General features: G+C 42.7%; 1 protein-coding gene across 4 annotated transcripts in view; it reads right to left on the reverse strand.

Annotated features, from left to right (window-relative positions):
• GRIA1 (glutamate ionotropic receptor AMPA type subunit 1) overlaps nt 1–15,848 on the reverse strand; it is a gene marked incomplete at both ends in the record, with an annotated part of 309,718 nt that overhangs the window by 124,743 nt on the left and 169,127 nt on the right. For all 4 annotated transcript variants that reach the window (XM_082836840.1, XM_082836839.1, XM_082836837.1 and 1 more), the window contains 2 exons: nt 7,421–7,474; nt 12,792–12,976. In XM_082836840.1, the coding sequence (XP_082692966.1) occupies nt 7,421–7,474; nt 12,792–12,976 (239 nt within the window). The remainder of the gene's footprint in view (nt 1–7,420; nt 7,475–12,791; nt 12,977–15,848) is intronic.

Raw genomic sequence — 15,848 nt, forward strand, 5'->3', positions numbered from 1 at the left:
AGCGAGGGAATGCTGTGTGGGAGGGAGAAGAGGACACTGGGATGGACTCCATCAGTGAGGGGTGACTCTGAGAGGGGCAGGGGGAGTGGGGAGGGAGTGCTTCTCAACCTCTCTCTGTCTCCTATTTCTATATGTTTCTTTCTCTTACACACACACACACAGAGGAAACTGAGAGGCAGCAGTGGGGTAAAAGAAGCCGCAAAGAACAGAACAAACAATTGCTCCAAATCCCAGCCCAGCTCTCCTGTTCAACTTCCGAGCGACTTCAAACAGGTTATGTCCCTTCTCTGGGTCCTAAGTGCCTCTTTTACAAAATGCGGGAGGGGTTGGGTGAGACGAGCTCCTGGGGACCCTTCAACTCTGGTTCTGTGGGATTCTTCAAGCCAGCGCAAAGGCACACTCTTCATAGGACTACTGGCTGCGTGGATGCACCGTCATGATCCTTCCCAGAAACCTGCAGCCTCCAGGGGCCTCTCGAGCCTCTGACCGCCAGGCTCTGGCAGTTGGGGTGGAAGTTTATGGGGCTTGCATTACTTTCACACAAGAATTTTCTCTGGCATCCTTTTAAAAATTTATTTACATGTTCCAATTGAGCTGGAAGACAAAGCCAAGTTGCTTCCAGGACACGAGTAAAACCGCATGCCTCTTAGTGCTTCTGGTATGAGCCCAGTGCAGTGGAAGGCACACAGACATGCTTGGTTCATGTCTGATGTTCATTTGGCTGGCTGTCAGAACCTGTCCTGTGGGAAGGCATGGGGAGGGGCGGGGACAGGGGGTCGTCCAGGCTGAAGGAGCAAACACCAAGAACAAGCAGGGTAGGTGGTTCCTAATACACTATTCCTTATCACTGGGTATTATTCAAGCAGGAACCAGCTGGATGGGCTTCTGTTGGGGATGTTGTAGAGGAGATTCTGGCCTTTTATGGGAAGTGGACTAGATGCCCTCTGAGGCCCATCTCTACCTACTCATTTGCATATTCTTAGCTGTATTCATAGTCCCACGAGCCCTGATCTCTGCTTCTTTTAGCATAGACACAGGGACTTTGCCTTTAAGTGTATGTAATAAGTGGGTACCAACATTGTTTATTTCCTGAGAAGTCATTTCACTCACTCATTCATTCATTCAGTGACTTTTTAAAGAACACCGTTACATGCAAGTCACTTTGCCTGGTGAACTGGGAATTCATCAGTGAGAAAGGCAGACATATTCCTTCTTCCAGGAGCTTACAGACAAACAGGGAGGAAGGTGTTACATAATTGGGTTTCAGTTGTGGATGAGATTGAGTTTGGCAGGGGGTTGAGGGACCTCAAGGATAGTATCTTGTCCCCAGATATTTAGTGTTTTCTTTCCCCGCTACTACTAATGATGATGATGATGCTGATGACAATGATTATGATGGTGGACATTGTTAACGTTTACTGAGTGCTTATTTTGGGCCAGATATTACTATGAGCACTTATAAAGTATTATTTCATTTAATTCACATGGTAGCCCATGAGGAGGTAGATGATACCACATTCCTTGTTTTTACAGATGAGGTGATGAAAACTTAGAGAAGGTAGGTCACTTTACTAATATCACACAGCTAATAAATATAAAACCAGAATTCAAACTCAGGTCTGTCTGACCTAGAGCCACCCTTCCCAACTACTGCTCCAGCTCCCTAACTAGAGGAACCATACAGGAGCCAAACGTGACCGTGGGTGGTATTGAGATGGCATGTGCAGAAGAAAGCGGCCGAGCTTGGCCTTACAGAAGGCAGAGACAGCTTTCTCACCACAGGGGAGCAAGGAGATGAAAGAGCAGTTTCTTCTCAAGACTGATATAGCAAAGAGGTAGCAGCATGGAGCTGGGGGCTTGGGTGAGCCGCCACATGGACCAGAACTGCCAACTCTAACATTTCACAGGAGGTCATCTGCCTCCACATGACGGAAATGGCTGACCACCCCGGTCCCCAAATCCCCCAGTAAGACCTGGGATGACCCGTCCTCCGTGTGTTTCCCTCAGCTACTTTGTGCACTAGAAATCACAGTTGTCCCTTGGTATCCATGGGGGATTGGTTAAGGAACCCCCGCAGATACCAAAATCTGTGGATTCTCAAGTCCCTTATATAAAATGGCATAATGGTATTTGCATATAACGTACTCTCATCCTCCTGTATACTGTAGGTCATCTCTAGATTACTTATAATACCTGATAAAATATAAATGCTGTGTCAATAGCTAGAAATACAATATAAATGCTATGTAAATAGTTGCCGCTGTGTGGCAAATTCAAGTTTTGCATTTTAGAACTCTCTGGATTTTTTTTCTAATATTTTTGACCTGCAGTCAGTTGAATCCACGGACATGGAACCCACAAACATGGAGAGCCAACTGTATAATTATAATGAAATTCTATCAGTGTACAGTGGAAAAGATACCCAGTGGGAGTTTGAGAGCCTGAGTTTGAACTCCAGGTTTATTGCTGCAACTGTAGGCAAGATTTAAACTGGAGTCCTCTTATTGAGAGCCTGTGTCCCCCTTGCACCCGTCTCCACCTCCCCCATGCTCAGCAGTCACGTGGCACAGTATAAGAACATGGATTTTGGAGTTCTCTAGTCCTGGAGGGGAAGCCCAGCTCCATGACTTTATAAACTTTGTCACTGGAAAACTCACTAATCTTTCTGAACCTTAGTTTCTTCATCTGAAAAATGGGGATAATATTATCAACCTCCAGGACAATTATGAGGATTTAATAGGTAACTGTTTAAGTATATATCATAGTATGTGGAATGTAGCAGTCATTCAATGAATAATAGTAATCACCATTGTTATTGTTGTTGTAGTTACTTATTAGGGGTTTAAGAAATTCTGGTTCAGTGGCTCAGGTTAGCCTGGTCATCCTATTCTTATGATCACATCACTTGGCTTTTGCCAGATTCCTGAGAGCCAGACTCCACTGAGGAGTGCTTGCCTTCCCCCTCTGCAGATCAGTCATGTAACATCTCGGATTCTCAGTTCTCATTTCTATAAAGTGGGGATGAGGAATTCTCCCTTGCTTATGTCATAGGAGTACTGCAAGGTTCAAAACCCAGTGGTGTGATTCATGTCAAAACATCACATGAGCTATAACTTGGTGTAAAAATGAAAGGAGTTGCCGTTATTGTTACTGGTGCCCCAGGAGGCACCATATGGTCCACACAGAAAGACAACCAATATCTTCAGTCCTTCAGTGTTTCTCAAACTGGGGTCTGCTGGACCCTTTATAAATTCTCAGAGGTCTGCTAGTTCTCTACAAGAATTTTTAAATGTTGTGCTTTTTTATTTCAGTGAAAGTCAGATCATCAATATAAGCAATCTGATCATTTGTCCCATGCTGTAAGTACTCATGTTTGCAGTCTCAGTGGACTGAAGAATTTAACCATTGGCTCAGTGTTTCCTAAACTGTGCAGACGCATTGCAGAGGTCCACATATCTTCCTTTTGAGAAACACCAATTTGTTCTAAGATTTGCGGCTGATGCATCACAGAGATAAAGAGCTATAACTCTGGAGAGCTCTGGCTGGTAGCTGTCTGCTGTGATCACAGTCTCAGAGCAGGGAGTGAAAACCGAGTCAGTGCTGGGCGTGGAGGAGGACTGACAGCCAGACAAGAGAGCTTGGTTCATCAGGGGGCTCCAGGGCCCAGGGGCTTCTTTAAGAAATAATGGTAGAGTTCACCATTTTCTGCAAGGCTCAGTTTCACTTTATGGACATACCAATGCTATGGAAATATAAATATACATCTATCCTATCATATATAAAATATGAATACATATATCAGCATATATATGCACAGGCATATATATGCATGTATACATACGGACACAACATGTGAATATGTACAGATGGGTAGATTTAGTGTACGAAGTTAGGATTCTTCACCTATGCAGAACACGTTAACTTTTTCAAGGCATGGTGGCATTCAGCAACATGTTTGGTTTCCCCAGTGACTCCATGAGCATATAGAATAGGAACTATTATTCCTGATGTGGAAACTGAGGGCTGGAAAATTGCCCAAGATCACAAAGATACTAGCTGAGGATGGTATCTGGACAAAACGCATGGCTTTTCTTTTCTGTTCTTTTTTTTTATGACTCCCTGTTATAAAGCTCTCCTCTCTGACCCACAGTCTCCTTGCATCCTCTCTTCTAGCGGCCCTCCAAAGCCAGAAAAACATCCCTCCAAAGTGCTCTGTTACAAGAATGCTGTTGGCTTCTTGGAAGCTCCTGCATTCTGACAGGGACAGAAAGAACGGCAAAATAAAACGTAGCTCCCTCTTTTTGTTAAACCTTTCAAAAGCTTCCTTCCTTAGTTTCTAACTCTTATTACACCCTAATCACAAACACTCTGAAGGAGGGGGTCAGTTCCATGCAGCAGCAGGCTAATTATGTGGCGGAATTTCTAAAAATTGTCATCTTATCAATTGCTCTATTCCTCTGAAGGGGGAAGAAAGACACACAGCACATACTCGACTATGTTTCAGACTGAATTAATTAGTAATTTGAAGCCTAATTATCAACTAATCTATTGGAACATGCAAGTCTTTTGTATTTGGATGCTATATGCAATTTGCATCCTATTAGTTGGCCGTTGTAAGGATTTGAGAGCTCATTAGGTCAGGGGAAAAAAAAAAGAATGCAGATCAGAAGGAAACAGACACCCAAAGGGCTGACTTGGTGATGTTGTGACCGAGGGGTCACTTGGCAACAGATGGAGCCTGGCGATGTAATTACCTGAGGTCATTCGGTGGCTTTGAGGCCACTGATGTGTAATTTCTATCTTACCCTGGAGAGGTGATTATGCATGCCCCCAACCTTGCTCTGTGTATTCTCAAGCAGCAGGGTGCCCACGTGGTCTGTGCTGAGCGATGTCCTGATGAAGTGGAAAAGGCATTGGGTGCTGCCCACTAACCCTGGTGCCAGGCCTCGCTCTATCACTGACTTGCTGTGTGACCCTGGCCAAGTCACACCATCTTGCTGGTTTGACTACAAGCAAATGTTTTCCTATAAGCAAATGAGACTTAGATACAGCTGACTTCCAAAGTCCCTTCTAGGACTAAGGATCTGGGATTCAAGGGGTGTCAAGAGTTTTCTTCCTTATGAAGTCAAAAATTTCATCCTTGCAAATGTTCTTTTTGTTTTTTAAGATTTTTTTGACGTGGACTATTTTTAAAGTCTTTATTGAATTTGTTACAATACTGCTTCTGTTTTATGTTTTGTTTTTTTGGCTGTGAGGCATGTGGGATCTTAGCTTTCCAACCAGGGATCAAACACGCACCCCCTGCATTGGAAGGCGAATTCTTAACCACGGGACCTCCAAGGGAAGTCCCTTCCAAATGGTTTTTGAGGGTGAAACTCTTGGTTCACCAAAAATCTTTGGACGGCCATCTACCATTTAAAATGCAAATATCTCTGAGAAAGGTAGCATATATATCTATTAACAGCTGGGTCTAAATTAACCTATCACAAGAAGTCCTTCTTATTTCCAGTTCTGACCCTGAAGTATTAGGACAGCCAAGGCAAGGAAGTTTTGAAGGGGAAAGAAGGTTAAGCCAGGGATCTGAGGCTGGAGATCCACCCAGAAAGAGAGACAGAGCTTAAGAATTAGGCAAGGTGTTTTAGATCCTGCCATTTCGACCTTTACATATACCCAGCCCCTGTGCCTTTGCTCTATTAATGATCTTTGTTCCAAAAGCAAGTAGAAAATATCCGTCTCTGGTTCAGTTAATAATTACTATTACTCACAGGAATAATCAACACAAAATAACATCGCTAAAACTGAGTGATATCATTTGTTATAGACAAAAGGTAAAAATCACATCTTAAAGGAAACACCAAATCATAAAGACAGGCCAGGATAATAAGCTAACTTTGTAGAAAAAGCCATCGTTAAGGAAATCTGACAATTGCTCACACTGGCACATGGCAAAATTTGTTATTTATTAAAATTTGCTGGAAAATAAATAAAATTCAAAAAAAAATTTGCTGGGAGATGTAACCACTTTGGAAAACAGTTTTGACTGTTTTGACTACAGTTTTGACTGTTTCAAGTTTCTCAAAATATTAAACATAGAGTTGCCATGTATCCTAGTGATTTCACTCCTAGGTTTATGCTCAAGAGAAAAACTTGTAACAAATGTAACAAAACTTGTAGTAGCATTATTCATGGTAGTCCAAAAGTGAGAACAACCCAAGTGTCCATCAACTGATGAATGGATAAACAAAATGGGATACATCCATATAATGGAATGTTATTTGGCAATAAAAAGGAGTGCAGTACTGATTCGTGCTACAACATGGATGAACCTTGAAAACATTACGCTAAATGAAAGAAGCCAGTCACAAAGGACCGCATATTCTATGATTCCACTTATATGTAACATCCAGAGTACGCAAATCCATAAGGATATAAAGTAGGTTTTGCTGGTTGCCTAAGGCTGGAGGAATTTGTGGGGCGATGGGGAATCACTGCTAATGGGTATGGGTTTCTTTTGGGGGGGTGATGAAAAAGTTTAAAAATGAGATTGTGGTGATGGTTTCACAATTCTGTGAATATATATAAAACCATTGAATTGCATACTTTAAGTGGATGAGCTGGATGGCATGTAATTAGCTCTTTAGAAAATAAGACAAGCAAAATAAAATTACATTTGGCTTTGGGAAAAAACTACTGGAAATATCAAACTTCATGATTAAAAAGGTAAGAGGAGCAAAACATGACGCAGGAAAAACAGACTTGTCAAAAACGGTGGCCACAAAAGAAAACTCATAGTTGTGCATGTTGCTAGGTAAAATTTAACATGTACAAAAAATTATTTTATGAGTCAAGTCTTCATACCATGGAAAATCATTACACCCAATAAAAATAACTACAGCACATTAAAATGAAAATAAAATGTTTTTTAAAAGACAGCTTGTCTATGCCACATAAAAAAGGGAATAAAAACTAAGTTGACATAATATTGTTTATGCTGTAAAACTGTTTCTGGTTAAAGATCTGTCAGCACTAGCATCATTATGATTTAAACATTTATATTTATAAACAGTAAAACTATCACTGGTGTCAAAATAGAGGGTCAAAACCAGTGGGGTCAAAACATTTTGTATCATTCAAAGATGTGGTGATTTTGTTCTTATCGCCAGGTGGCAGAGCCAATTAAAGCTGGAATTGTGATGACTGAGGAAGGCCTGCCCACCAGCAGGGTCTCTTCCAAGGAAGCTTAGAGGTTCACCTTGAGTGTGCTGTGGTTTGACAAGCAGGGATGTGAAGGGGAAAAGGCAAAGCTTGGAAGTGCCCCTCCCACCCACGCCGTTCCCTCCAGCCAGGGACCACAGAAGCAAGCCGGGCACCAAACACAGAAAGACCCACCATTTGAGAGCCTGCAGTGTCCTCTACTCACCAGATTTGCAAGGATATAGTGGTAGCCAATGCCGTTCTTCTCCAGCTTTACAATCTACAAAACACAACGAGAGGGGATGCATTAATCATACTGACAATTTAAAGCTACACCAACAATGACCAGCAATTAACACTGAGTACTGAAAATGTGCCCTGTTCTATCCTAAGTACCCAAACTACAATATCACAACCATCCAATGGTGGTGGCGTTGCTGATATCCTTGTTTTACAGATGAGGAATTGAGACTTAGAGAAGTCAAATAAACTCCCTGAAGTTACCCAGCTATTAAGTGCAGATGTAAGACCTGACATCAGTTTTGCCTGATTCCAGGGGTAGAGTGGTGGTATCATAACCCCAAGGTCCAGGCTAGAATGCTCACTTCTTTCCTTCTTCCATAAAGCCTTCCCATACATAGTGGGAATCTTATGTTGTATTGAATTCCTTGTCACTGTTATAACAACATCTGCTGCTTGGGTGGACAGATGGGTGGACGGGTGGAAGGATAGTCAAATGGGTAGGTGGATGATTCCACCCCAGTTCTTGAACTTCAAATCCTTGAATGGACCATATTCAGATACAGTTCCTTCCTTCCCTGAATTTTGTGCCTTCTTCCCTAAACCCGTTGGATACTCAGACATCAATGAGCCATTCAACCCAGAAGCTGGAAGAGAACGTCAGGATCATCTGGTCCGGCCCCTCACTGTACAGATGGGAAGTCCAGGCCCAGAGAGACGAAGTGATGTGCCAGCTCCCACAGCAGTATGGTAGCAGTGTCAGGACAGGGACCTGGCTATTGTGAGCCTTTCCATATGATGCCTGATTCAGAGCCAGGGTCCCCAGACACCCGTCCATCTTCAATGTGCAGACCAACCCTAATTGCTGGCAAGAAAATATTTGTAGAAAGAACTACCCAGTGGTTTGCTTGGGCATCCAGACATTCCACCCAGCAAGGAACAGCTAAGACCGCAGTCCTTGGTTTAGTCCTAGCTGAGCCTGCAAGTTAACTTGATCTATTTCTTTATTATTATTATTTTTTAATCATCAAATTGAGGTTAGTACACCCTGCTCAGTGCCTCTCTCCCAGCACTGTTGCAAGGACGCATAAAACACATGAGAAGCCCTTGGGCGGCTTCTCTAACTGAATAAAATTTCAAGGTTATTAACACCCACATTCAGACATCTCCTTAACTGGATGTATGTGCATAGCGGCTCACATTTTTTTTATGTAGGGAATAATTAAATGCAAGCACACACAATGAATGCTCTGAAACAGTGGTTAGCATGTGAAATTCCAGACTATGGAGTGCCAAGACTTTGGGGATGATAGTTTTATTAATAATTCTTCATTACTTTTTCATTTTCTTGTCAAATGGTTTTTTGCTCTTTCAACAATGAGATACCTTTATGAGGAACCTATTTAGCTTCTAAAAAGCACAAAATAGCAAATAAAAGATAGTTTGAAACCCAGTGCATCCAGGCAATGGATAAGAATAGTCCCTGCAGGATGAAATTACAGGTTGAAACAGGAAACAACCGATAATTAATGACTTTTGACCAATAAAAATCAGTAATTTCATATGGTTTGACCTAACACAAACCGTCCAACCCATCTACTCACCTACCTACCTGATGGCCTAGCTTCCCTTTCACAGACATTCAGTGCTTACTATCTATCAAGCACTGTACTGGAGATATAGTGGAAAGTGAAAGGAGCGTGGTGCTTGCTGTCCTGGAGGTCACAGTTTACTGGGAGGAGACCCATACTTAAACAGATGAAGAGATACAGGTGCACAGGGTTACAAACTGAGAAAGTTGTTATAAAGGTAATGTACACCTGAAGTCCCCTGCCTCACTCACCCCATCTCTTCAAAGCTCATTTCCACTGGATTGCCTTAATTCACAATCTTTGTGTCTGGAATGCCCTTTCCCATTCCCTCTAATTATTCATAACCTTTATGGCTGATCTCTAATCCCAACTACTCTGTAAAGCCTTCTCTGATTAATTAATTCACTCAACAAATATTTATTGAACATGGGCCACATGCCAAGCTCTACGCTATGTGCTAGGGACAAGCTATGAACAAATGAGGCAAGCTCCCCAGGCCCACATTGAGCTGAGTTGACACTTTAGCAGGGAGCCAGATGGTAAATATATAAACAGATAAATGAACAAGATTTCAGCAGGTGAAAAGCACGTTGAAGACAATACAACAGGGTAAGGTGATGGATGGCCTGGTCCTGGTGTCCCTCATCCAGCTCTAACTCATTCTGAACTTAATGACTGTATTACATAATTAAGTGCCTCATATATTGATAAAGCATTATATTCTAATCACCCTGTTCCCTGCTCACAAACCTTCACTGGCCCTCCACTGTTTACAGAATAAACCCCAGACTCTTTGGGGTGGTTTCCAAAGATGGTCACAATCATGGGTTCATCTCCTTTTCATTGCCTTCCAGTAAACAATTGACATCCTCCACTTGGCCTCTTAAGCCCCTCTGTGAACCTTGGCCCCTACATGCCCTCTGGGCCTCCCTACATGCTCTTACCTCCACCTTAAAGGCTCTTTTCCAGTCAAAGGCTACCTGTAGATATCTAGACCCATCTCACATTTGGGATCTTAGAGCATTCATTGATTCCTTATTCTTCTCATTCATTCAAAAAATATTTACTGAATACTTACTAGGTGCCAAGCACTCTTCAAGGCACTGTGGATGCAGCGGGGAAGAAAACAAAACAGAAATCCTAATAGAGCTTATATTCCAGTCGGGGCACTAGAGCCTGAGACAGGCAGTTAATTCCCTATTTGGAATTCGGAATCATTGTCCTCCTCCTCAGGTTAGGCAGAACATTTGTGTTAGACTGAAAAGATCCCAATTACTGAGTGTGAGATAGTCTAGGATGATGCTAAGATGTCAGAATGCAAATCAGAAGATGTAACTTTTAGACTCACGGTCATTGTCACTAACTAGTTGTCTGAACTCAAGACAAATCATTCAACCAATATGACCGTCAGTCATCCCATCTGTAAAGTATGAATGCAAATGGTAAATCAGGTGATTTGTAAGATCCTTTCAGCATTTGGTCTTACTTTTCAGAACAGAAGAATCCAACGATTAAAAAAGTTAATACACTGCAATCTAAAATATTCATGCAAACAAGTTCCTTCCTTCCCAAACACAAGTTTGTCCTTTGACAGAGGGAGTAGCTATAGACAGCACATGTGCTGAAAGTTGCATTTTTAAAAGGTTGAGGCCCTGTAGCCCGACCAAGATAGATTTGACTTCCTGCTTTCCTTCTATGTGAAATCCCAGGCAAGTGTAATGTCTTGTTTCTTCATTTATAGAATAGGGGGTCTAATAGAAGCTGTTTTTATAGAGATGATGTGAGGATGAAGTGGAATTATACATGGAAAGAGCTTGGCATAGTGTCTGGTATATGGTAAGCACTCAGAAAATAGTACCAACAGCTTTATCTTCACTATGGAATAATACAGCAGGAGTCATCAGTCTTTAAGAATACCAACTTATCATTCAACACTTTCTCTACCTCCTGTCTCATCTAATCTTTTTATCAGCTTTGTAGAACAGGGGCCTTCATTCCTGTTTTACAGATGAGTACACTTTTGCAAAGAGGGAGTGACTCAAGAAAGCAGTATCATACCCACAACAACTTGACTGAATCTCCGGGGAATTATGCCAAATGAAAAAAGCCATACCCCAAACATTACATACTATGTAATCCCATTTATATCACACTCTTAAAATAAGAAAATTGCAGAAATGGAGAACAGGTTAGAGAGTGCCTGAGGAAAGGGAAAAAGAGAGGGAGAGAGGGAAGCCAGGTGAGGACAAAAGGGCAACACAGATGATCTTTATGGTGATGGAAACGTTCTGTACCTCGAAGGTATCAATGTCAATGTCAATTTCCTGGTTGTGATATTTCACTATAGTTGCTATAGTTTTCTAAGATGTTGCCATTGGGATAACTGGATATGTGGTACATGGGATCCCTCTGTATTATATCTTACACACGCATATGAATTTGTATCTCAAAATTAAAAGTTTAACTAAGAAAACAAAGCAAAACAAAGGAAAACCGGTACCAGTTGGCACTATGAATAGCCAAAATGGGTGAATCCTTACATATATCACTTTCTGTGGGGCAGGCTCTATTCTAAGTGCTTTACATGTATACATGGATTCTTCTAACCCTCACAAGAGCTCTCTAAAGGTAGTTATTATCATCATTATTATTATTATGCCCATTTTACGGATCAGGAACCTGAGATGTAGAAATGAAAAACCTGGCCCAAGCTCACAGAGCTAGCAAATATTAGAGCTGGGGATGTGAATCCCAGGCAGTCTAGCTCCAGGGTCTCTACTTTGAACCAGTACTCTATTCTGCTTTACTTAACTAGAATTCCAGTCCCATGACTCCAGCTCAAAAAACTCCCATCTCAATGGAAACAATTTTTGCTGGTTTCTCTCTCTGAGAGGGAAGCCATATCCGCACTTTGTAAAGTAGAACACAGAGTTAACGCCTCAAAGAACCCCTGACTTTCAAAATCTCTCCTATTCAGTTCCCGAGGCCTCTGAGCAATTGCTGAGCTGGTGCTGAGATTCCCTGTGGGAGCCCCAGGGGTCTTGAGGGCCATTAACAAGCTCTGTCATGTTGTCAAGTACTTAAAACTGCCATCTTTACTTGTATAGCACTGTTCAAAAACGATTGCAAAATCTACTTCCTTGCTAGCGCATCTGAATACACAAATGTAATTTAAAAAGACAAGTGACCTATCCAATGACACATGCTTTACTTCTGAGAACTGGAGGAACCGTGGCTTAGAGATGTCTGGCTAAAGACTACTGAGATTACAGTGCCCTTTCTTGGAACGGACAATCAATTAACTGCTCAGACACATGGATGTGTTCCAGGAAAGGGAGATGCCTGGTGCCTCCTTGGACTCAAAACTGGTCAGTGGGCCAAATGGATGAGAAACCAAATGCTAGACCAGTGGGTAACAGAACTCAGAGCTAAGCCAGGAATCTGGCTCTACAGGTTGTGATAGCAGTTTACAAACTCTAAAATGCAATGTGTTTTGCTTTTTAACAAGAAAAGGAAGCACTGGAGGTAAGTTTTTGGTTAACTGATCCGAGAACCATTTGAAGTCCTGCGTGAAGGCTCCCACTGTTTGCGCTATTTCGTAACATGGCAGAATTAAACTGTATGAATTACGGAATGTGAGAAGGCAGGCCTCTGGTTTCATCTAGTCAAGAACTCTCTTTGTAACACCAAAGGCAAATGGTCACCCCGCTCGCTCATGAGCTGTCTCCCACGCCCACCCAGAGGGCACTTAGCTGCACTCACTACCTGGCCCAGGATAGCACTGAGGCGCTCGGATTCACAGTCCACCACCACCAGCCTCTCCTTTTTCTTCTCCAGGTCCTGGAAGAGCATCCGGTATCCCTCCTCTGTGGTTGTCAAAATGTTGACGGCTGTCACCTGCCAGTTCTTCTCGGCCGCTGTGTCTAGGACTTTCTGCAGGACGGACAGACCTGGAGGTCGGGTGAGTAGGACAGAGAGGTGGCAGTCAGGATCCACAGCATCACCCCACTTCCGCCAACCCCGCTCCTCCACTAAACTCAGCTCCAGCTTGCTCTTCGCAAGTCTGAGCTCACCGAGGTCAGGTTCTGCGTCTGTTTTGTGTTTCTGTTTGCAGAATATAGCACGCAATAGAGTCAGTGATTAAACATCGAATCTGAGGCTCAAATCCTGATGCTACAAATATACTAGTTAAATGATCTTGTACGGACTAATTCACCTGGCTACAATTTAGTGTCTTCAGTAGTAAAAGGGTGATGTTACTAATGTCCACCTCGCACTGTCATGAGGATTGAATGAGAATGTCTCCAGCATGGCAAGGGTTTTATAAACATTGATTACTGTTAGGTGTTTAGCAACTGCTGATTAAATGTGCTAACGTGATATCTAAACAGCACCTAATAATTGTCAACCACGTTTACGAATGTTCAATATACCTCAGTACCTAGTACTCTGCCTGTCACACAGTAGGTATTCAATCAATGTGTACTGAATTAAGCTACTCTCTTCTGATTTATAGCTAAATGATAGAGGAATCCATTACTCAATACTGCTTTGTTTCATCTTTGGGACATAGATGGTGTATTAGTTTCCTACTGCGGCTGTAACAAATTATTGTAAACATAGTGGCTTCAAACATTTATCATCTTATACTGCCAGAGGTCGGATGTGTGGAATGAATCTCCTTGAGCTAAATTCAGGTTATTGGCAGGGCTGTGTTATTTTCCGGAGGTTCGAGCGGAGAAATTGTTCTTGCCTTTTCGTTTTTTTTTTTTTTTTGCGGTACACGGGCCTCTCACTGTTGTGGCCTCTCCCGTTGCGGAGCGCAGGCTCAGCGGCCATGGCTCACGGGCCCAGCCGCTCCGCGACATGTGGGATCCTCCCGGACCGGGGCACGAACCCGTGTCCCCTGCATCAGCAGGCGGACTCTCAACCACTGCACCACCAGGGAAGCCCTCTTGCCTTTTCTGATTCTGGTGGATGCCCGCTCTCCTTGGTATATAGCCCCTTCCAGCTTCAAAACCAGCAGTGACTGGTTGAGTCTCTCACATTATACTCTGACCCTGACTCTTCTGCCTTCAACTTGCACACTTAAGGACCCTTGTGATTACACTGAGCTCACCCAAATAATCCAGGATAATCTCTCTGTTTTTTTTTTAATTAATTAATTTATTTGTTTTTATTTTTGGCTGTGTTGGGTCTTCATTCCTGTGCGCGGGCTTTCTCTAGTTGCGGCGAGCGGGGGCTACTCTTCGTTGTGATGTGCCGGTTTCTCATTGTCGTGGCTTCTCTTGTTGCGGAGCACAGGCTCTAGGTGCATGGGCTTCAGTAGTTGTGGCTTATGGGCTCTAGAGCACAGGCTCAGTAGTTGTGGTGCAGGGGCTTAGTTGCTCCGCGGCATGTGGGATCTTCCTGGACCAGGGCTCGACCCCGTGTCCCCTGCATCGGCAGGCAGATTCTTAACCACTGCGCCACCAGAGAAGCCCATCTCTCTGTTTTAAGGTCAGTCGATTAGCAACGTGAATTCCATCTGTAACCTTAATCCCTCTTGCCATTTAACATAACATATTCACAGGTTCCAGGAATTAGAACACAGATGTCTTTGGCGGAGAGGGGAAGGTCAGTATTCTGCCTGCAACAGATGGTTATTTCATATTTCACTCCTGCATTATTAATCAATCTTTTGCACATATATCATTTCTGTCTTCCAATAACATTGCTAATCCCTCCCATAGTGACCACTATGGTGCCTGGCATAAAGAATCATCTGTAGATTGATTCTGTTGTTTCTTCCTTTTTGTTTTTTAAAGTATAAGGTTGGTGTGCTTAAGTCTCACGTTCACTGAAAGTTTACTATGTGTCTGGCATTGCCCTGTTAGCTTTCCTGTCTTCAATTCACTTAATTCTCTGAGGTAGGTACCGTTATTATCCATGTTTCACAAGTGTGGAAATGGAGGTTCAGAGAGATGTAGTCATTGGCCCAAGGCCGCACAGCTAGCAAATGGCAGAACTCTGAGTTCAGAGTTGTGAGGTAGGCGGAGCCCCTTTGAGTATGGGCGCTTTGCTGACTGACCCCAGAGATGATCCTCTATAATGAAAGTTACATTTTTCTGTCTATGCCACTTCCAGACCTCAAGCCTCATTATGCCACAAAACTGACCTGAAATAGCCCTTCTGCAGGTCATCCTCATACTGGCTGCTTGTCTGAGAAGGGAAATCATTAAAATAGAGAGAAGGGAAAATTGAAGAAAATAGAGTGCTTCTGGCCTCTCTTGCCAGCTAATTCTCATTGAATAACCCTGCCTAACTCTTCCTGAAAAACCATTTCACAAAGCACTCTCCTATTCAAAAGTCTTGTAAGCCTCCCTAAAGGCAAACTTCTATAAAACCTCCTTTTTGCTCAGGGCAAAATTCCTGTGCCTCACTTTCCAGACCTTGTATGATCCATTTATTTATTTACAACAATAATGACTGAGTTCTTACAGGACTGTTTAGTATACCAGGGGAAGGTAGGACAGTACAACAGAAGCAACACAGGAGGTAGAAAAAAGAAGAGAGTTTCCATTTAGAAGGTCAGGAAATAGAGAAAGTGGTGTTCCAATAGGTTGCAAAAGAAAGGAAGAATTTGCATATGTAGATTTGAGAAGGGAAGTGCATCCCAGAAACTGGAATTGTTTGAGTCAAGATGCAGAGAAGAAAAAAGTATTGGAAACATTTAGAAAATGGAGTGGAAAATTCAAAATTCAGGTAGAGGCAGAATTAGAAAGGCCTGGGAAGGTTGATGTTGATGCTGGTTATGATGATGACAGCAGTTTACATATATAG

This window comes from Leucopleurus acutus, assembly GCF_964270905.1.
Source record: "Leucopleurus acutus genome assembly, chromosome: 3".
In the NCBI taxonomy this organism is placed as follows: domain Eukaryota; kingdom Metazoa; phylum Chordata; class Mammalia; order Artiodactyla; family Delphinidae; genus Leucopleurus; species Leucopleurus acutus.